Source organism: Gallinula chloropus, assembly GCF_964237585.1.
Source record: "Gallinula chloropus genome assembly, chromosome: 5".
Lineage (NCBI taxonomy): Eukaryota > Metazoa > Chordata > Aves > Gruiformes > Rallidae > Gallinula > Gallinula chloropus.
The window spans coordinates 15816285-15837257 of NC_140090.1; the positions used below are offsets into that span (position 1 = coordinate 15816285).

General features: G+C 42.2%; 1 protein-coding gene across 1 annotated transcript in view; it reads left to right on the top strand.

Moving 5' to 3' along the window:
* The first annotated feature begins 9270 nt into the window (after positions 1-9270).
* The window catches only part of XRCC5 (X-ray repair cross complementing 5), a 50211-nt gene continuing 38508 nt past the window's right edge, over positions 9271-20973 (top strand). Inside the window, exons 1-6 of the mRNA XM_084265602.1 lie at positions 9271-9300; positions 12553-12666; positions 13208-13391; positions 14566-14614; positions 16163-16285; positions 19111-19299. Coding sequence (XP_084121728.1) covers positions 9283-9300; positions 12553-12666; positions 13208-13391; positions 14566-14614; positions 16163-16285; positions 19111-19299 — 677 coding nt within the window. The 5' untranslated portion in view covers positions 9271-9282. The remainder of the gene's footprint in view (positions 9301-12552; positions 12667-13207; positions 13392-14565; positions 14615-16162; positions 16286-19110; positions 19300-20973) is intronic.

Genomic DNA, 20973 nt, shown 5'->3' on the forward strand with positions numbered 1-20973 from the left:
CCAAATCTTTTCTGCTTCTATAGTGATAAGGCAAGTGAATCAATTATTTCTAGTACAAAATAACAGCAAACTGGCTTATTGTGATATAACACAAGCATAGCTTAATTTATTCTAGCCTGGTTTTCTGAATCGCCTGCAGTTGTGATCGTAACAACCCCAAATACCATAAGTAAAGTGAATGGCTTTTACAGTGCCAATGCTGGGCATGAATCCAGCAGCCTCTGGGGTAGTCGGCCTGAGGAAAGCATGTCATTTATTCAGTCCTTCTTTCTGAAATACATTTCTTATCCTAAACTATGGAAGTGTCAGGTTCTAATGTCTTTCACTGTGATTTATTTAATTGTATTTGTAGTGAGCCACCCTTATAATTACAGGCAATTACTAGAATATCCTTCTATCATCATGGAGATTTACCTTAACCATGTAAAACTTGCACACGGAATTAATAAACACCAGCAATTTTAACCTTCCTTAATTTATTCAAATGAGCTCCCCTGTGACTTAATAAATGAGCAGAAATAATTCCTAGTACCTGCCTGTAATAAGAAATAAAGTGAAATATTTAATATAGTAAGCAGCATCATCCCAAGGCACCTGTAGCATTACTGCTAAATGACTTCTCAGTTCTAACCAACAATGTGTTGGGAGAGCTACTTTTAGTGACTCCAAGCAGACAATAAACCCACTCCTCCACAATGCAATTACACACCAATGAAACAATGAACTCTAATATTGAAAGAGGCTCTAAGGCAAGAGTTTCTTGTGGTGGGGACTTCAGCCAGCCTTGCAGCTACATCAGGATTGCTCTGAGGCTTCAATTCCACCCTGAAATCAAGTCTCTCTGGATGGCTAAATTTGGCATTTATTTCACTAGAAAGTTATAAAAATCTGAACATCTGCCTTGTCTAATACAAAGAACCTTCAGAAATCAGCAGTTGTCATCTTGATGACTCCCTTCCCTCCAAGGAATTCCTCCAAAAATTAACTGACAGGGAAAACTTGAAATTATTCTTTGCCTGCCTTTACATCTGACACTGTCATGTATCTGCTAGTGTCATGGGTTAGCATCCAGTTATGCAAATAAAACCCCAATTTAATCCCTTCTTTCATATAGCGGCTCCCTCCTTCATACTGCTGCTTTGTCCCCCAGAGCTGTACAAACTGGCAACTCACAAGAATTAAAAGCTTTAAAATATGACATCCCATCCTCTGTGTTTCAATACTCCATTTAAAGAGTGCATTAAGGCTGATATTTCTCTAAAGATCCAAACTTCCATCCCTTCAGTCTGATTTCAATCTGCTTCCAGGTGCAGACAAAGAAATAAGGATTTTAAATAGGATCCTCTCCCCCAGCTCTGCAAGAGCCTTATTTGGCAGATGAAGACTTTCCTGTCCCCTCCCACAGGCTGGCTGGCTAAGGAACAAATCCTGTGCTATGAAGATTAAATCAGGCCATTAGCCAGCAAGCGTATGTGTGTGCATGCATACGTGCATGATGCTGGTGAGGGGAGGATACTAAAGGCTTATCCTGTGCATCCACAAAGGAAATCCTTCACACAGCGAGTTATCCTAGTTAGCTCATCCAGAACAATCCCTCTGCATGAAAGCCCTTTCCAGAGATGCTGAAAACACAGCTGGATTGCTAACAGCTGCAAACAAAGAGTTACCGCACAGAGAGAGGTGAGAGAAAGACTGTGAAGTGAAGAGCATGTGGAGAACAAGATGGATGTGCTTCTGTGATAACCCAGTCTGAAACTGTAGCAACCAGTATGAGACTTCTGGGGAAAGTGTTGTTGCTTTGGTGTGTCTTGTAATGCAGTCTACATTTCCCCCAGTTTCTAAGGTTCCATTTAATTTTATTTACATCTAATTTACACTATCTCTTCCTAAAACACTGGCTCTAGCTTTTCTTTTTTAAACACTATTTGTTACTCTCTTGCTGGGCTGTTGCTTTCCCCGAAGCAAGCATATGTGACATGAACTCTCTGGGCCTCTCTAGGAACCCAGGCGCTCTGGAATTTAGTTGGGCCAAACTATTTCTATTAATTTTAAAGAAAAATCAGAGCCTACACTGCTGATAGTTCTCTGAAATGTATTAAAGAAGTCATCTGTTGTAATAGATTTAACAACTAATGAAAAAAATCTGCCGGAGTTATTTCAGGAGTAGAAATGCATGTCAGGTTTTCAGTTATCTAGCAGTGGGAAATACCTCACCTCTTGTGATATCAGGCTGAGGACCCCTCACACCCCCTCAATTCAGAAATCCTCTGGCTAATCCATGGATTTAGAACTCTCGCAAACATCCTAAGCAGACACCCCTATTAACAGGTTTTTAGATCATCACAGAATGGTTTTGGTTAGCAAAGACCTTCAAGATCATCAAGCCCAACCGTCTATCCAGCCCTACTAGGTCCAACACTAGACCGTGTCACCAAGTACAACATCCACTCTTCTTTGGAACACCTCCAGGGATTTTGACCCAACCACCTCCCTGGGCAGCCTGTTCCAGTATCTGACAACCCTTTCAGTAAAGACATTTTTCCTCATATCCATCCTAAATTTCCCAGAAGCAACTTCAGACCCTTTCCCCTTGTCCTGGCCCTAGCTAAATGGAGGGAGAAAAAAAAAAAAAACAATAAAAATCTACCTTTCAAAGAGAGTGCAATGTTAAAGCTTTCTTTTGCTTTCTAAACTGCCCGGTACCTGCCACAGCGGGATGCGGGGGTCCCTCCGCAGCCCAGCGGTGCTGCCGGGTGCCCGCCTCCCGGTGAGGCGGCGCTGCCTCTGCCGCCGTGACCGGCACCGCGTTGCCCTCCAGTGGCTGAACCGAAAAACGAGGGGGGAAAAAAGCACACTGCTGGATCTTATTCCGTCCTAGAAATGCATCCTACAAAGCCTAAGTACCATAAAAGAGTAACAGCACACGCTAGGCTATTAAAACAGGCCAGTTTTTAACATACTGGCATAGAACTAAGGCTCCCTTCCTGCTCCTCACAGGTGCACAACCTGAGGCGGGCTTCGGTCCCGGGGGTTCACACCACTCTGTGCTGTGCCAGGCTGATGCACTAGGCCAGAAAGCCTTTAATGACAGTCCAATCCAGTATTTTGTTTTGCCCTTGTATTTCAAAGCGTGGCCAAACCCCATTGCCACAGCTTGTGCGAAGCAGCCTCTCAGTAACACGCCCACCGTAACGTGTAAGTGCTGCACAGAAATACTTGCTCATTTTTGCAAGAACACGCAACATAAATGCTGATAAACTTACACGTGGCAACAAAGGCACAAGGATTTTAAAAGCTACAACTGCCTATGAAGCCTCTGTGCCCCCATGAGATGCTTTGCAGCTGGGTTTTTTTTCAGAATGCTGAGATTAATAAGGCATTTTCTGTGTTGAAAGTGAAGCTCATTTCATGAGCACCTGCGAGTGCTCAGCACTTAGGCAGCTCTACCTGTATCTCAACCTCAGCACTAAGAAAGTGTGACTCACATAACCAGTGTCTACTAGTGAGAGACTTGAGTTCAAGTGGTCTCTAAATCAGAACACAGGCAACCTGCTGAACAAAACCACAGCATTTCATTCTTAAAGTGCCATTCAGTTACCATAATCATAAAAATTTCCTCTTTTGCTTTATGTCCCCCAACTTTTGTAACAAATGAGGCAAGAATCATAGGCAAAGCAAGAACTGTACACACAAGCAAAGCAAACCAAGGAATTCATCCTCCACTTCCCCCAGGCAGACAGGTGCTCAGCCATCCCCAGGAAAGCAGGGCTCCGTCACACATAATTGTTAGTTGGAAAGGCAAAAAACATTAATCCAAAAACATCCTCCTTCCTTCTTCTTCCCTCAGCCCCTTGTATGCTGAATATGACATCATATAGTATGGAATATCCCTTCAATCAGGTGGGATCAGCTGTCCCAACCATGCCCCCTCCCAACTCCTAGTGTACCCCCAGCTACTTGCTAGTGAAGTGAGAAGCAGAAAAACCTTCAGCTCTGTGTAAGCACTGCTTAGCAGTAATGAAAACACCTCTGTATCATCAGCACTGCTTTCAGCACAAATCCAAAACATTGCTCTATACCAGCTACTGAGAAGAAAATGAAATTTATCCCATGAAAAACCAGCACAAGAGACCACAACATTACAGGACAAAAACATACCTGCTCTTGTAGTTAAATTGTATCATAACATAGAGATGCAAAGTACTATTTCTATGGTTGCAAGACAAACTTTAATGTCAGAATTGCCTCACATTTTTTAGAATTTTTGCTGTTTGAATATTCTCTTTACTTCTTAAAGAAAACCACATTAAAGGAACGCAATGAAATTCCATTACATAGACTCCTCCTGAGAGCTACATGGTTTTCACCTGGGCTGAAACCTTTGGACTTGCTGCATATGCTTCTGCCTTTTTGAGCTATTTAAATAATTGACATCTGTGGAATACTGTCCACTTACAAAGGTCACCTGCAATCAGGCAGTGCCATAATTAACACCAGCAGCAAAAGGTGATTTGAGATAAACCAGGAAAAGTCAGACTGTACTTAAAGAGTGGAGATGTTTCCAAATCAGTTGAGCCAGGTGGATTTAATCCAAAGCAGATATAAAACTGGGTAAAGGATCTCAGGAGACCCATCTTTAAAAGATGGGTCAGATTGCAACTATAGCATCTTCTTTTTTAAAAGGGGTGAGGGAGTGTAAAGCTGCTAGGGAGTTATAGACTATTTGTGCTCCAGTTACTAGAGGTACAGGACACTGCCATAGCAAGTAATCAAATCAATAATAGGAGCTCAGAAGATATTAAGCAAAGGAAAATCAGCTTGGTGTGTTGTTTGTGGCTTTTTTTTTAAAAGAACAAAGGGTCCTAAATCAACCTTTTGTGAGAAAGAAACAGGTGGGGGGGGTTAGCTTTTTTTTTTTTTTAAATCCTGGGTTTAGTAAGACTTTGATGCTGTTTTACATAATGTTCTTGTAAGCAGGCTTGGAAGCTGTTGTGTATTTTAATGTATGGTGAAATAAGTGTAAAAGCAGCTAAAATGTTATATACAGAGCCATGTCTAGTAGTTGTTCCCAGGGGTGGTCATTTCAGGCTGTGTGCTGTTCTTTCATGGAAACTGGAAATGACCCCAAACTGAGAAAGATGGCGAGAATAACAGCTGAGAAGATTAGAGCTAAGAAATTACTGTTGCAAGCTTCATAAATGGCCTAAAAAAAAAAAGAATGGGATGTAAATTTTCAGGCAAATATATAAAAATAATGAACAGGTGGAAGAATTACTGGGTGGGCAGCAATTCTGAAGGGCTGCATGTATGTGCTACAGAAGACTGATTCTCCATGTGGTTTCTGTCATAGTGTGAAAAAGGTAAGTATCACATGGGGGAAAAGGAGTTTTAAACAGAGTTGGCTTGTCACTTTGTGCTTTGTCTCTCTGTAGCACTCAGTAATGCTTCTGCTGGTGTATTGCAGTGCCAGTGGAAATTTTTACTCTGAGAAGTGTGTTGGAGAATAGAAAGGGACCCATCAGAGGAGAAAAATGAGTGTATAAATCCAGCACCCTGAGGTTGAGGGGCAGTGAGGAGGGAGAGCAACAAGTGATGCTGTCCTCTTCTGGAAGAGGAGCTATAAACATTGGGCCTTAGAGTCTTAGCTCCCTGCTGAAGGACTTTTGGATGGTGTGGTATAATCCTTCCCATTTAGCTTTCTAATTTTCCTAGCACAATAACTGCCTTATGTTTCCTAGTAGATTAATTTATTTCCATTGCATGAACTAAACAAAAAATGGACTGGGCAGGTAGACCAGCAGCTGGGAACTATTAAATCCCCAGAAGGATTATTACATTATTTTTAAGTTTATTACAGGCACAGTTTTGTAGTGTGCCAAGTGTTCACGAGTCACAGATGGCCAGAGGACCAGCCCTGTGGGCTTATATCTGATCCTCAAAGTCAAAACCAGATTTTACTTCAGAGAGGGAAACCAACATTTGAGATTCTTTTTCCTGCAGGTGTATTCCAGAGAAGCATCTACACAAAGACAGTGTTTTAGGCTTGCATCTCTGGAGAGGAATCACCAAGCAGACAACATAAATAGAAGTGCTGGTCTGCTTGTGCTCTTAAGCAGGTGTTTGGAAAGGTCCCTTGGGAGACAATAACAGTGTGTACCTCATGAAGCCCAGTGAGGGAAGATGCTAGCAGATGTGCTTCTAAGCTCTGCTTTGGGTGCCAGTTTCCTGTCTACTTCATCTTTCTGCTTGCTGCCAAGCTTATACTGGTAGAAATACGAGGCTGATTGGGGTCGCAGTGTCCTTGTCCTGCTTTGTTTATCTCTGTAGGAAATTCAGTTTATAATTCCTCAGTTTCTTACTGGTGCCCACTTCTAAGTGTGAACCCTGGCAAAGACTAGGTAACGATTGCAGAGTCAATTCTTCTGCGGAAAGTTCTGCTTCATGGACTTATTCCAATAAAACTATTGGGCTAGATGCCAGATGGCTACACTATTGCTCTTTCCATCAGGCATTTATCCAAAGTTTTACCCTGTGGGCAATTGCTCCAAGAGGGAGAAAGGCCAAGTCATCTTTCTACTTTTATGTCGAAGCTATTCACATTTACTCAGAGCTGCCAATAAGCAGCTGGGTCCCAGCTGCAACTCTCTGGATAAGGCATTCCTTCCTGCAACAAAACAGGGAAGCCATTTTCCTTGCTGCCTTGTAAAGGCATCCAGTGAAGTTAAACACAAGGCAGGCACCTCATTAATACTTCCCATGAGCCTGTTCATTTAATCCAGGCTTAGATTTTTAAGGAAAAGTACCCAAAAAAGCAGTAAGCAAAACAATGAGTGAGAACCTCACTGGGGTTGAAGCCTGACTCACTTTGTTGCAAATGAGATTGCAGCTGATCACCCTGGATGCTGTATCCTCGGAGATGTCACATTTATTGGTTATATCCAGAAACTGACTTTCTGTACAATGGAAATGGCCAATTAATCACAAGCATCTTTTGGCAGGCATTTATGAAGACCTTCAAGTCTTAATCCTGGCTAACAAAGCCCCAGTGCCCCTGGATGGAGTTAAATTGACAGATCTGATGATTGCCTATAAGGGAGCTCTGTGCAGACTTGCAAAGGAAAAGGAAATGGGAATTAAAGTTTGTTTCAGAAATGATTAAGCAGTTTTCCTTTGGATGGTAGAAATAGCTCTAAGGAAATTCAGTTGCACAAAGGGAGAATGTTTGGGTTTATTGTTTGTGTGTTTTGCGGAGAGATTTGTTAAGACCCTATTTATGCCAGACTGAGAGCTAATGGATAGGAAGATCATGGATGGCATGTTATGGCTACAGGTGTAGTTTTACTTAGACTTTGTAAGGGAATAGGGTGTTGTACCTGGCTCAGTCACACCAACTGAGCAGAGGTTCCTAGCTCATGCCCAAACTAGGTTTCTCTGGGTAATGTTTATAATCACTGCTTGAGCTATAAGAATTTATACCAAAGCCTGGGTTTCAGCTTTTGTGTCAAATGTAGGATTTGGAGAGGGCTATGAAAGGTTTTTTTGTCAATACAGTGTGCCAGCAGTAAGGGCTGGGGATGTACTTCCCAACCCTGGCATAAAAATAAAGTGTTCATTGATTATGATGCCTTGCAAAATGCTTTTCTGCTGGTGTGTGAAAAGCCATTGCTGATGAAGTTGATCAATTCTGGTTTCTCTGTTCTTTACATTTCTGTATGTATGTGTACATCTCTTGCCTTATGCCCATACCACAAGCTATGTCAAAAATCAGGTGAGGTGGGGGATTGCTTGACTGCTAACCCAAGGAAGGGCTTTGGGTCTGTGGTGAGCACTCCTGGGGACTAAAATAACATCAGGAACAATAATACTAATAGTAAGCAGACCTGATTTCCTTGGATGATTAATCTGAAATCTCCTTAGGGATACTCAGGAAGAAAATAAACAGCTCTCTTGCAGTTGGTGTTTTTTTTTTTCCTACAGGTTTCCCATAAAATGTTTGTCATGGTGCCAAGCTGCTCTGTTCCTTTGACATGTGAAGTGCTTTGCAGAGAGAATCCCTCAATTACCAATATTCCCAAAGCATGGTGATGTAGTAAGGATTTTTTTGTCTTCAGTCATTGCTCAATATAAAAAGAAAATCCTCATGTTTGCAGGGTCAGTCTCCTGGTACAAGGTTTTTGGAGTGTTCATGTGAGATTTACTCTTGTGGCTATACTAGTGTTACCACTTTACACTGTTTGGAGAATGATTCTAGATGTGTTTTTTGAGATACACTGAGACTAGAAAGAACATTGGTAACAATATCCTCAAAGGATACAGGGAAGGTAATGCAGAACAAGAAGTATTCAATATATGTGATAAAACATTGTCATTCTCAATGTATCTCTGCTTATTTGATATCCAACAGGTGCCAAGATATATAATAAAGCATCTATTATAAAATCAGCAGGTTTTAGTTTCTTCAAAGCACCTGTATGTAATCTGGTTGAGAAATTATTTGTTGTTAATGCTGAGAGAAAGCTAGTGTTGTGTCAATGCTTAATTAATAAATCATGCTCCACTGCTGATCCACAGGCAAAATGCTGCTTAGCAGATGCTTCATCCAGCCCAAAGCTCCGTCCTGGTGGTGAAGGAGAGTGGCTTGTGTGAGACTCCCGGTGGAGGCTGGAGAGCCCTAGGGGGTGGGTGACAGATGGGGTGAGGTGAAGCAGGAGATGCTCTGAGCAGAAGAGGACAGGTGGGCCTCTCTGGCTCCAGAGCCCTGTCACCTCTCCTTGAGGACAGTGGGCCACCCAAACAGGGCTTGTCCCTGTCTAAGCACTGCTATGCTGTGGATAAAATCACGGATGCAGTCATGGCCGTGAGATGTGCTACTTTGTGGGAGGGCCAGGAAATGACCTGAGGAGAAAGATCCCCTCACCCACCTAGGCCATACCCAGCCTGGCCTCCCCTCCACAGACCTCAGCCCTACTCGTGGCCGTGGCTGAGAAGGCCGCGTCCCCTCACAGTACTGCGTCACCCCCGGCCTCAGAGACAGAGCGGGGATGGGACCTCTCTTCAATGCTGAAGCCTGGGGCTCGGGCAGTACCGGGACAGGACCCTCCGACCGCCCCGCAGTGCCACTCCCCCGCCCTTCCTTTGTCTCCTTCCCGCCGCTGGGTGCCGCTGCCCCTCCTGCGGAACGCGAGGCGCCGCCGCCGTGTTCCCGGGGGGACGCAGGAAGGAACGGGCACGTCGCCGGGCGGAGCGCTGAGAGCGGCATTACCGCGTCCCGGGCTGGGCGAGATGGCGCGGGGCGGCAAGGTGAGCGGAGAGGGGTCGTCTTGTGTCCCGGCGGCGGGTGTACCGCAGGGGTGGGGAGCCGCGTAGGGAACGCTGCCCGCTTGGGTCCGGCCGTGACAACGGGTCCCTCCTCTGCGGGATGGAGCCGCCGGTTCCGCTGTGGTCCGGGGGCTGCTGGGGGCGGTGGGCGTCGGGGGACGCCCGCCGGTGCCTCGGGTATGCTCGGTAGTGCCTTAGGCGGGCTGAATGCGGCCGCGCTCCCCCGGGGTGGGGGGTTGGTGTTGCTGCTGTGAGGTGGCCGGTATGTCTGGCGGCCAGCGGGAGGCAGCCGGCACTCCGGGGAGCTGCCTTCGGCACTGCTGGGAAGCGGCCCCGAGAGCTGCAGCACCCAGCTCAGAGACCGAGTGGCTCCTCCCCGTGCCGACCGGCTCGCTGCCGCCGGGAAGCTGGCTGATGCCGTGGGGCTTCAGCTTTCCCCTCGGGGCTTCAGCTTTCCCCTCGGGGCGCGGCTGTGGCTCTCGGTACGGCGCAGCCACCGCGGCAGTAGTTCCATTGCTTTGGCTAAAATAATAGCAGGACCGGTTTTGTGCTGTTAAAAACGTAGTCTGGTGTGTTTAAGATGAAAAGTTGCGTTAAAGGTCTGTTGTGGCCCAGGGCAGTTGTGGCTGTGCCTCTCCTGGCGTTATCCTAACTCGCTCCGGCACAGAGAGGTTGGAGATAAAGGCAGGTGTGATCCATTTTCACCCTTATCAGCACCCGAGCAAAGCAGGTTGCTGTTAGCTCAGGTGTGACAGTGTTGTCGTACAGTCACACACGCTGAGTATCTTAAAAGCATCCCTTGGTGTAGTGCACCTGCAAATGGCAGTGCTGGGCGCTCAGAGGTGAATGCACAGAGGCTAGTTAATGATGACAAAGAGACATGGGGAGGAGGACTAACAAAAGAGAGACCTGACTTCTTCCTGAGGGAGGATTTCATGTACCTGAATTGGCACGGGGCTTGGGGTTTGCTGCCTGCCAGAAGAGTGTGTTAGTACTTGGTCATTTCTTAAGCAAAAAGCACCTCTTCACTTCTGTACCTGTTTGGTTTCCTTGCTCTCATCTTGCCAGCTGTGAAGAGCATTTTGTCTGTTTTGGACAACAGGGTTAATTCAACTGCCAACCGCAGAATGGTCTGGGTTGGAATGGACCCCAAGGATCATAGAGTTCCAACTCCCCTGCCACAGGCATGGCCACCAACCTCCAGGTGTGATCTAGACAAGGTTGTCCAGGGCCCCATCCAAACTGGCCTTGAACACCTCCAGGGACGGGGCATCCACCACTTCTCTGGGCAGCCCATTCCAGCACCTCACCACACTCTCTGTAAAAAAACTTCCCCCTAATATCTAATCTAAACCTTCCCTCCTTTAGCTTCCATCCATTCCCCCGTGTCCTGCTGTTATCTACCCTTTTAAAAAGTTGATTCCCTTCCTGTTTCTCTGGTCCCTTCAGGTACTGGAAGGCTGCAGTGATGTCCCCTGTAGCTTTTTCTTCTCTAGGCTGAACAAGCCCAGCTTCTTCAGCCTCCCATCACAGGGGAGATGCTCCAGCCCTCTGATCTGTGGTCTTCCTCTGAGCCCTCTCCAACAGTTCCACATCTTTCTTGTATTGGGGTCCCCAGATCTGGACACAGGACTCCAGATGGGGCCTCACGAGGGCAGTGTAGAGAAGGACAATCACCTCCTTGTCCCTGCTGGCCAGGACAGCAACAAGCTGAGGGTCTGGTTGCTGACGCTGGTAGAGTAATTCCTCAGGTTGGCAGGTGAGCAGTAACAAGGCTTTTGTGAGAGAACCTAGTGTGCCTTCAGTTACTGCCTCTATTTCACTCCAAGCTTCTGCTGACCTGGCTCACTTGGACACATTAATTTTTGGATCCCTGGCAAGCCAGCAGTGAAGACAGTGTGAGGAATAGAGTGCTGAGACTGAGCGTAACCTCCTGGATGTCTTGTGGAGCTCTGTTGCTCGGCCTTCTCCCTCCCTTCCTCCATCTTGTCCTGTCCCAGGAGGATTCAAGCAGTTAAACTTGTGCTTATGAAAGTGACAGAGGAGGTGCATGATATATTTTGGGAAAAGGAGAAAGATAAGGAAATAGTTTGAGAGCAGCTAATACACAGAGCATTAGAAAGCTAATCTGGGCAAATTATTCTTATATACCTGATATTAAGAAGTATCAATTTGGGTGACAGAAAGAACCAGGATCTTTTGATTGATGTTTAAAAAGGTACTTGGGGTTATTTGTGTGGCCATATGCAAAAGAGCTTAGACCATCACCTTTTCTTTCTGTTCATCCCTTTTTCTTTGCAAAAGCAGACTATCCATCTCATGTCACTTGACAGCTTCCTGCTTTATTGCCCACATCCTTTTGGCAGCTTCACTTCTTAGAAAATTGGATATATTTTTTATTTTGAAACAAGATGACTGGCTCCAGCCTAAGTAATCCCTAACTATCCTCTGCTCTCGCAGTGTACACTTTGCAGGCAGTGTAATTTAAGCTACTGGCAGTCCACCAGGCAAGATTTTGATGTATATTTGAAGAACCCTATTTTAATCAGTGATAATAAATTTGAGCTGGCTTTTTGTTAGTGTCCTTGGAGATGCAGAGCATAATTTTGCTGAATGCCTTTTGTAGCTTCTTCAACTGGATGGTAAAATTACCTGTGTTGATCAAGGTAGGGTAGAGTCTGTGGAAGAGCTTTAAAGGAAATTAGCAAGAGTTGAATGAGAGAAATTACAAGAAGCAGTTCTACTCATATCTAATTTATAATGTTCTTGGGTTACACCAGAGTGGTTTCCACAGCTATTGCAAGGGGTGGATGTAGCTGTAGAGTTGAGGGAACAAGCTTGTTTGGTGTTGTGCAAATGTGCTCTATTGTGTTGTGTTTATACTTGTCAACCAAAATATCTGTTTTATTTTCAAGAGTAGAAGAGCCCTTAGATCCTAATATCTTCACAAGGATTTATAGAAATTGCCCCTCTTGACAGGTTATTGTATAACATAGGACTTGTTTGTATTTTCTTCTGAGATGCCTGGAACATGGTACAGGATTAAATGATTCTCAGTTCAGTGCAGCTGTACTGGTTGGTGCTGACCTTCACCATTGGTTCATATTAACAGCTACTGTAGAAGAAACCAGTAGTGATGTAGGTTGATTTTTAGGTTTTCTATGTAGCCTTTTAAGTAATTAAATGTATACTGGCCCTTTTGCATTCCTATTTAGTATTGTCTTTCCTTTCCAGGTGGCCATAGTCCTGTGCCTGGATGTAGGCTTTACAATGAACAGTTCTCCCCCTGATGAAGAGACTTCACTTGAACAAGCCAAGAAGATTATGACAAAGTTTGTGCAGCGACAAGTACGTGTGGCTTTGTGTGTGATAACCTTTAAAAAGGGAGAGGAAGCGATAACGTCTGTGAAGTTCTTTTCCTCGTTTACTAATAAGTGAAATAAATAAGAGACTAGTTAGAATTAGTCTGTATTTATGCAGGAGTAGTAGTGATTTTTTCAGCTGTACTCTGGATGACATGTGGCAGTTGGATTGGTCACTCTCTTCAGAGTGGTAGAAACTTCTAGGGAAAACAGATACCTTTATCTTTCTCTAAAACGTTTTGGTGCTCTTAAGGTTTATCACACTGAAGACTCATTTCATGGACCGAGTCAGTCAATTTTACTTGTTTTATCCCAGATATCCTCGTGTCAATTTGTTAGTTTAATGATGTCTAAATCTCTGTAAGATTACATTTCAGTAGGATAGCACTGAAGAAGTAAGAAAAGAATAAACCCAGTGTACTTGGCATTGTTTCAAAATCAGTTTGGTTTGCTGGAGCCTTCCTAACATCGTTGAGTATGAATCTGCCTGTCTGTTTATTCCTGATTCATATTTTCTCTGTTTCCAGGTTTTTGCTGAAAGTAAAGATGAGGTCGCTGTAGTTTTGTTTGGCACTGATGGTACTAAGAATGACCTCGCCAGTGGGGATCAATACCGGAACATTACTGTACATAGGTCACTAATGCTGCCAGATTTTGATCTGCTGGAAGATATCCAAGATGTGATTAAACCAGGCTCTGAACAAGCAGACTGTATCCTTTTGTTGTAGAGCACTTCTTGAACTGATTCAGCTGCATAGGACACAGGAAGTTAGCATTGCAAAATGGGCTCAGATTTTAACTGCTGCCAGAGTTCAGCTAATTTGTGGTTTTAAGTTTGTTCAAGGGCCGATTAGCTGGTCTTTTACATTCTTTTAGGCTAGTGGATGGAGTCTTGGCCTTAAGGAATTACTGCTTTTATGAAGGGTTCTTTTAAATAAAGAGACCAACAGTAGTAAAAATATAATTTTAAGCCTCAAATAAGGCATGTGCTTTTAAAAACAGTGTTGCAGAATTTGGTTTGTGCTTTTTCATCAAATAAAACTAATATTTATGAAATATGTCAGCAGAAGGACCAGAAACCAGACAAAAGAGAATAGAGGTTTATTAGATTGATTTCTATGAAACATTTCTATCATTGCTAAATATCACTGGCTGGCTGGAGTGTTTCATGCTTGAAGGTATTCTCTTGTTAGTTGCATAAGGTGAAGAGATTTAAAAGAAGGCGATCTGCATCATGTCCTTTTGTGTGTTTCACTTATATAACAGTTCAACTTCTGTGTTGCCTTCCCTCTTTCTGGCCATAAAATGAATGTGGTGAGCTCTACTCTCAGAGTGTCAGAGCTGCTTCAGGGAAGCCTGCGGCCAGCCAGCGGTATCTTAGCAGGAGCACTCATGTGTCCTCTCCGATGGGTGGGCAGGTTTGTGCACAGGGATATAAACATGTTCCCAATGAGAACTGTGATGTGGAAGAAACTATCAGGAGATTGCCAGGTGCAGGTGTTCTGAATGAAAACTTGCATGAAAAAATGGTACCTTGTATTGAAAGTGCAAGTGAATTTTGTTTGTGGATTCAAAGTAACACTATGAAGATTAGATTGCTTTTTCATTGGACTTGACCCTCCTGAGTGACAGTTAATAGAATGGGCCCTGAAACAGTCATTGGATAATTGGGGAAGAACCAAGATCACAAGCCAGACAAGTTATATAGGAGCTTTTTGCACAGTCGGTATTTGAAGACTAATTGTCTAAAAAAATTTGTTAGCTTGTTAACTCAAACACATTTGTCAGTATTTGGGACGAGGTGAAAACAAGATCTTTTTAATAGGAAAAGCACTTTTGTGACGTGATTCATGTTCTAAATGAAATTTTTCTTAAATTTGCGTAGTTCTGGATGCAATTATCGTGTGTATGGACTTGCTTCAGAAGGAGACAATGTGAGTGTGTAACCAAAAGCCTTTTACAGAATTCTAACCTTGCACTTCGGAGCTGATCTGATTTCTTGTCAGTATCACATTCCTAGCATTGTATATATATGAAAAATATGGTTTTTTAAAAAAACAACCATTAAAAACAAACAACACACTACATGAATCTGTCCTTGAAGAATCCCCAGGAGGCATCTAGCTTTTGCAGACAATCAGAGCTTTCTGATGCAACTGGGAACTTTGCAGTAGATTCATGGGAATATTAAAGCTATTATACAAGGCACAGAGGCTTCACTTAGTGTTGCATTTCTTGTGATCTGTTTTCAAAAAGCATTAATTCAGATGTTAAAATGCATAGAAAAGAGCTACCAAATGTACAGGGGTGATGGCATATCTTACAAAGGAAAAACCAAACCCAAACAAAACTGGAAATGTGAGTTTGTTCAGCCTAGCAAATTAAAGGCTGTGGGAAATAAGGTGGCTGTTGGTAAATACACAGGCTGTGAGAGATAAACGTGCAGTAGGAAAACAAAGCACTGTTTTCCTGATAGGAAATGCTGGCTTAAGTGTTACACAGTTGTCAGTGAATGTATTTAAGACTAGAAATGTGACTAACAGTGAACTGATGGTCTGGGGAAGGGAAGATAAACTTACTTCCTCTCAAAACAGAGATTTAACATGTTGTTAAAAAGATTGTGTGATGTAATTGTGAACACAGAAACTAGACTTGGTGATACAATTTGTATTTTTATGAATAAAGCCTAATCGATGTGGAAAGCTGTATCAATGTAATGGTTAAAACTGAGATGTGAATTAAAATCACTGTATTCATGGCAGTATAGCCTTGAATACTTGCAGAGCAACTGCTCTTGTTATCTTGTGGGTAAGTGGTTGTATGCACCAAACTCTGATACAGAGTTTACCTTCAGTTGAAAAAATAATACCGGGTAAAAAGTTCAGTAAACACACCCTTATGCTTGCATATCCAGATACAAACTCTATCAGTTTAAGTGAATTTTGTTCTGTAGCTGACAGAACTTTCTGATGCTTCATGTTACTGCTTCTTAGTGTATTAAGTAGGCTTTAAAGTCCACGTTATCTAATGAATCTAGTGAATTCGTTACTAAGATAGAACCCCTGCCAGCAGCAGTAATTCAAAATATGTTTTCCATTTTTACAAGGACAACATTAGAGCTGCAAAGGAAACATCCAGTACAATCAATAAACAACCCAACATATTGTTTAAGCATTTGATCTACATTGGTGAAAATTGGCAGAGTCCATTCATTTAGATATGTTTAGTGATTTACACAGTCACAGGGCTACAGCCCTCAATTTTAGGGGTAGGAGTAAGTAGAGGGAATCATAAAAAGGTAAAAATTTTACCATAATTAAAATGATCAATGATAGAACAACTTTTACTTAGTAAGTTTGTTTCCCTTTTTTTGCAAACATAGTACTTTGGTAAAGCTTCAGTTTTGTAAGTAAAGAATTAGTAAAAGGGCTTATAGATAATATTTCCAATATCAGTAAATGTGGGGTTTTTTCTAATTTAAGAGGAAAGAAATATGAGAAGAGACACATTGAACTGTTCACAGACCTGAGTAGTCCTGTGAGTGAGGATCAACTGGGAATTATCATTGATAACTTGAAGAAAACAGGAATTTCACTTCAGTTCTTGTGAGTATGGAAGTGGCTGCTACAGTGTGCCATTTTTTAAATGGAAATCATTATTATTTCTTAATAATGATCTTGAAAGAGCTGGTGATCTGTTGAAGTATTGTTTCTATAGACATGTACCAGTATGCAATATGATTGTTGTAAGCACTTATATCAATTACTCATGCTATGAATTCCAATTGTGAACCAAATCCCCTTGATTGAGTGATATGCAAATACACAGAAGGAGGATGGCTAGAGCCAAAACCTAAACCAGGAGACAAAATGTCTATGTAGGCAGAGAGCTGGGAAGCAATGAGCTGGGAACAGCCTCAGAAACAGTGGTTTTGTCAGCAACATCCTGGATCCTTTTAAGGAAGGGAGTTACTGGGAAGAAACAATATGGTTGCAGATGTTTGTAGCCCAGTTCTGGTGTCAGTAGGAAAGCAAGTCTGAAGAGAAGGGTTAAATTCATAGTGATGGGCTTGGCAAATAGAAGTGGCAAATGGAAGCCACGCCTTCAGTGTCATGACAGGAATCCCTTGGCTGTCCTGGTATAGGCATCTGAAGACCTGATGGTGGTGCAAAGATTTGCATTAGCTGTTGCACACGATGGAAACATATGAAGCTCTAGGCCTTCTAGTAGGAGTTTAAAAGCAAAATTTTTGGTGAATGTTAATGTTTGCTGTTATAACAAATAGTTTCACAAGAGAAAGTTAAAGCCTCAGTATCACTTCTGACCATTTTAATGTTTAATTTCACCGAGATCCAGTGTTCAGTAAGGAGCAATGTTGTCAGCTTGTTAGAATTCATTAAAGCCATTTGTGGACCTGCCTGCAAGGTAGCAGAGGGGTTAGGTAGGAAACAGTGGCAGAAGCTTGGGAGAGGCTGAATCAAAAAACATCAGACTACTCTCAAGCGTGCAGCAGGGGAAGGTAATGCTTGCAGCATGCTTTGATATGACCCTTCTGGCTTATTTGAGCTAGCGTTGGCACTGCAGGCAGTGAAAATACAGCACGTGAACGTGGGTACATGCTGCCAGCCAAAGTAGGTATTTCAGAGACCTTGTATTTAGCCCCTGCTACCTTGTCTCTGTACCTGTAGTATGTGCTTGTGCAGACTAGCACAGATGTTACCACCACAAGTTAACATTGCAGTTTCATTCCGTGAGATTTCTGATAGTTTACGTGTTCTTTGGCTGTAACGTAACAAAGGAGAAGCCCCATGGCTAATAGAAGCACTAGGGAAATGTTGCTCTTACAGCATTAGCTGCAGATTCACACTCTGTCTCCCAGCCACAAGAGCAAATGTTTTGAGAAATAGATGTAAAAATGTAAAATATTCAGGATACTTGTCCATGGACCCATCTCTTACATCTCTCTGTTGATTGATTAGGTTGTAACTTACAGCAGATAGTTGCTTTTCCTCCCTGTTACCAAGTGCCAAGCACATGCTGAGCACTGTGTAGCTTCAGGTATTATATGGTTATCCTCACAGGAGTCTCAAAGCACTGTATAATGAAAGTAATCTAACTTTTATGTATCAGAGGGTTGAAGCTTTTTGCTCTCATAACAGCTCTATTTGCCAGTGGTTGCTGCTTCTTAAAAAGGTACCAAACACTGCTGATTTGATCTTAATTCTGCTGTATGTGACATTGTTATGCATATTGTTAACTCTGCTTATTATACGTTGCTCCACAGATGAGTTTAGTGAGAACTAATGAGGTGAAAGTAAGGTAGTGATCTGTAGGCTGCTTTTTTGAAAACAGAATACAATGCAAAAATTCTTCTACTTTGTGAAAATGTGGTAAAAGGTACCATGTGATTCATTCAAAATTGGATCAGACAGAAGGTTTGAAAAATCTGCAGGCTTTGTCAGGCAACAAAGTAGAGGATCTTGCACATCTCTCTCTTCTGTGGTTATTATACTTAGTTAACTGTTACATTTTGAAGAGCAGCAAAATCATTTTATCTGTAACCCCTGGCTAAATTTTTAAATCCGACTCTGGAAGTGCAGGAACATGTGACATCTTCAGTAAGAAATTCACCTGGTGGTGTAAGCTATTAAAATATCAAAGTGTCACATTTATTCCAGGAATACCTGATAGCACTACTGCAGAGCTAGTCCCATTCGCTGGCATTTGAGCTGATACAGAATCACAGGCCTGGAATGGCCTTTAACAAGTCATCTAGAGCAATCCCCTACTTCAGACTGGACCAGTTGTATGTATGTCATGGCTGAGCGGCGCTTGTCTAATCTTTATAGAAAAGATTTCCAGTGATGGGGACTCTTCTGTCTCCTCAGGCAGTTGGTTTTAGGGATTACGGTTTGAAGTGCCTTTATCTGTTTTTTGAATATCTGACCTGACTCCATGATGTAATTTGAGTGCAGGCTGAAAATGAAGAACCAATTGTTCCCTTCCTTTCTGCAACAACCTTTTACATTTAAGACTGACTTGCCCTCTGACTCCCTTCTCAACAGGCTTTATGTGTTCAGTCTTTTTTCATAGATCTTGTTTTCTAATCATCATTGTCTTTACTCCCTAATCTCTTTCTGTATGCAGATGTCTTTATTTATGTATGATTTGGGGGTTGGACTCTGTGATCTCTTGAGGTCCCTTCCAACCCCTACAATTCTGATGCCCAGAACGGGTGCAACTCTATGGTCAAGCTGTTACCAATGCCAAGTTACCCTAAAATACTACTTCATATGTTTTTCAAGCCCTGAAGTTCTGACATCTGATTGTGGCTAGATGAAAATTGTTGATCCTGATAAAATTCTTTGTTTTGGTTGGTTATTTTAATTAAGAAGAAAGTCAAACTAACTGCTTCTGCTTGTGTCTTTAGCCTGCCGTTTCCAGTGGATGTTGATGATGGAGGTGGAGGTACAAGTGCCAGTGGGCATTCTCAAATGCACAGAAACTCTTTTCCCAGAAAGGGTTTAACTGTGCAACAGAAGAAAGGTGTAGATGTGGTGAGGAAAATGATGTATACTTTGGATGAAGTAGGAGGCCTGGAAGAAATTTACACTTTCAGGTAAAACTTGGCTATTCCTCTTTATTACACTGTACATTTACTTTCTGATTTCTTCTCCAAAAGATGCAATGGGTTAAGTAATCAGTCCCTTGGCTTCCAGTTTCACTAAGTCAGTGAATTTTACAACTACCATATACTCAGTCCATTTCAATCAGCTCCTTCAGTGGCATTAGAATAGGTAGAAAAGTGTACATCTTTCAGTAGAAAATAAATTCTCATTATTTGTATTTAATGGAAAAAAATGAGTTTTCTTTCTTCTTTGGTGGATTTGGGGGAGAGGGAAGTCTATAAATGAGATTTCAAAAGCATATTTTGGAGAGAGTTGGAATTAGCGACAGTATAGGTAGAACATTTGCTTTTAATGGTAGTCTTTGTTCCTTGGTCTCAGACTTCCTTAGCTCACCAGTTTATCAAACTCATGCAAATGTTTTGAGTAATGTTGTTTGTTGGATTCTGCTCTTTAGTCACAGACTACTGTGCCAAGCAAGGTATGTTTTTAGCAGTGTTCCTAATGCAAGAATTGAGAGACGGCTTTTCACTTCATGTTTATCCAGTGATAGGATAAAAATATACATGTTTCTCTGAAACTGTAGCTAATAATCTAGCCAAGACTTTTCCACATATGTGGTGTCTCAGTTGGGAAACAAGCAAAACACACCTTATAAAAGTCTGATTTTATTGTCTTGGTAGTTCTGTTTTACAGTTATGAAGTGTCACCTTTTAGACAACGTGTTTTTCAGGAAACTTAGTAGACCACAGCTGTAACTCAATATGTTCTATGATTCTGTGATTCTAATGTGATCACAAATATAATTTTTAGGTGAGGTTAACATGCCATTATTCATCGTTTTCTTTGTTGGATTTCCTTCCCTCACACTGCCCAACTGATCTGCTTTGCACCTCAGCAGCCACTTAGGCTGATGGTTGAGCATTAGTATTGGATTAGTGAAGAAACTTGCATCACTGTGTGTGTATTCCACACTAGTCAACAGAGCAGTCTGAATCTTTAGAGAAAAAGCAGGCTTTGCCATTGCCTCAGCAGACTGCACAGAAAAGCAGTGTCTTTCTGCCCCCATTTATCCTTTAGGATAATCCATATGCATGAAGCTGCTGTGTAGCTTGGCCCCTTTTTTATTTTATCACAGGCTCTTGCTGCTGTATTATCTGTCTTTGTGCCATGCTTTCAGGGGAAATCCAAAATCTTCAGTTAAATAGGCATTTGGCTAATAGATTAAAGCTGTTTAGGAATATGTGAGGTTTTAGATGCAGTTAAGTTGCTTATCAAGCTTTAAGAAGTTAGCCTCGCAAATCTGTCATGATAATTTACCAACTCAGATACACTCTCTGTTTTCCTATGTTCATTATTCCTGCTGGTAAAAATATTTCAACTCTGGTGAAAATAAATTAGTCATGACAGGAAACTAAGAGAGGGAATTTTGTTGTATTGTTTTAGGGTTTAATGTCCTGACTGTCTGATGGTAGATACTTCTGCTGCCTCTGGTTTTGGGGGAAGGGACTGGAAAGGGATAGAAATATGTTTTTAAAATACAAGTTGAAATGTGCATTTGCTAGGATTTTATTGGCTGAGTCTTATTCAATAACAGGGAGCATTTTTCTTCTGTAAATATAAGAAATTAAAGGATTGAGTTAATTGATCTTAAATGAGGTATTTGA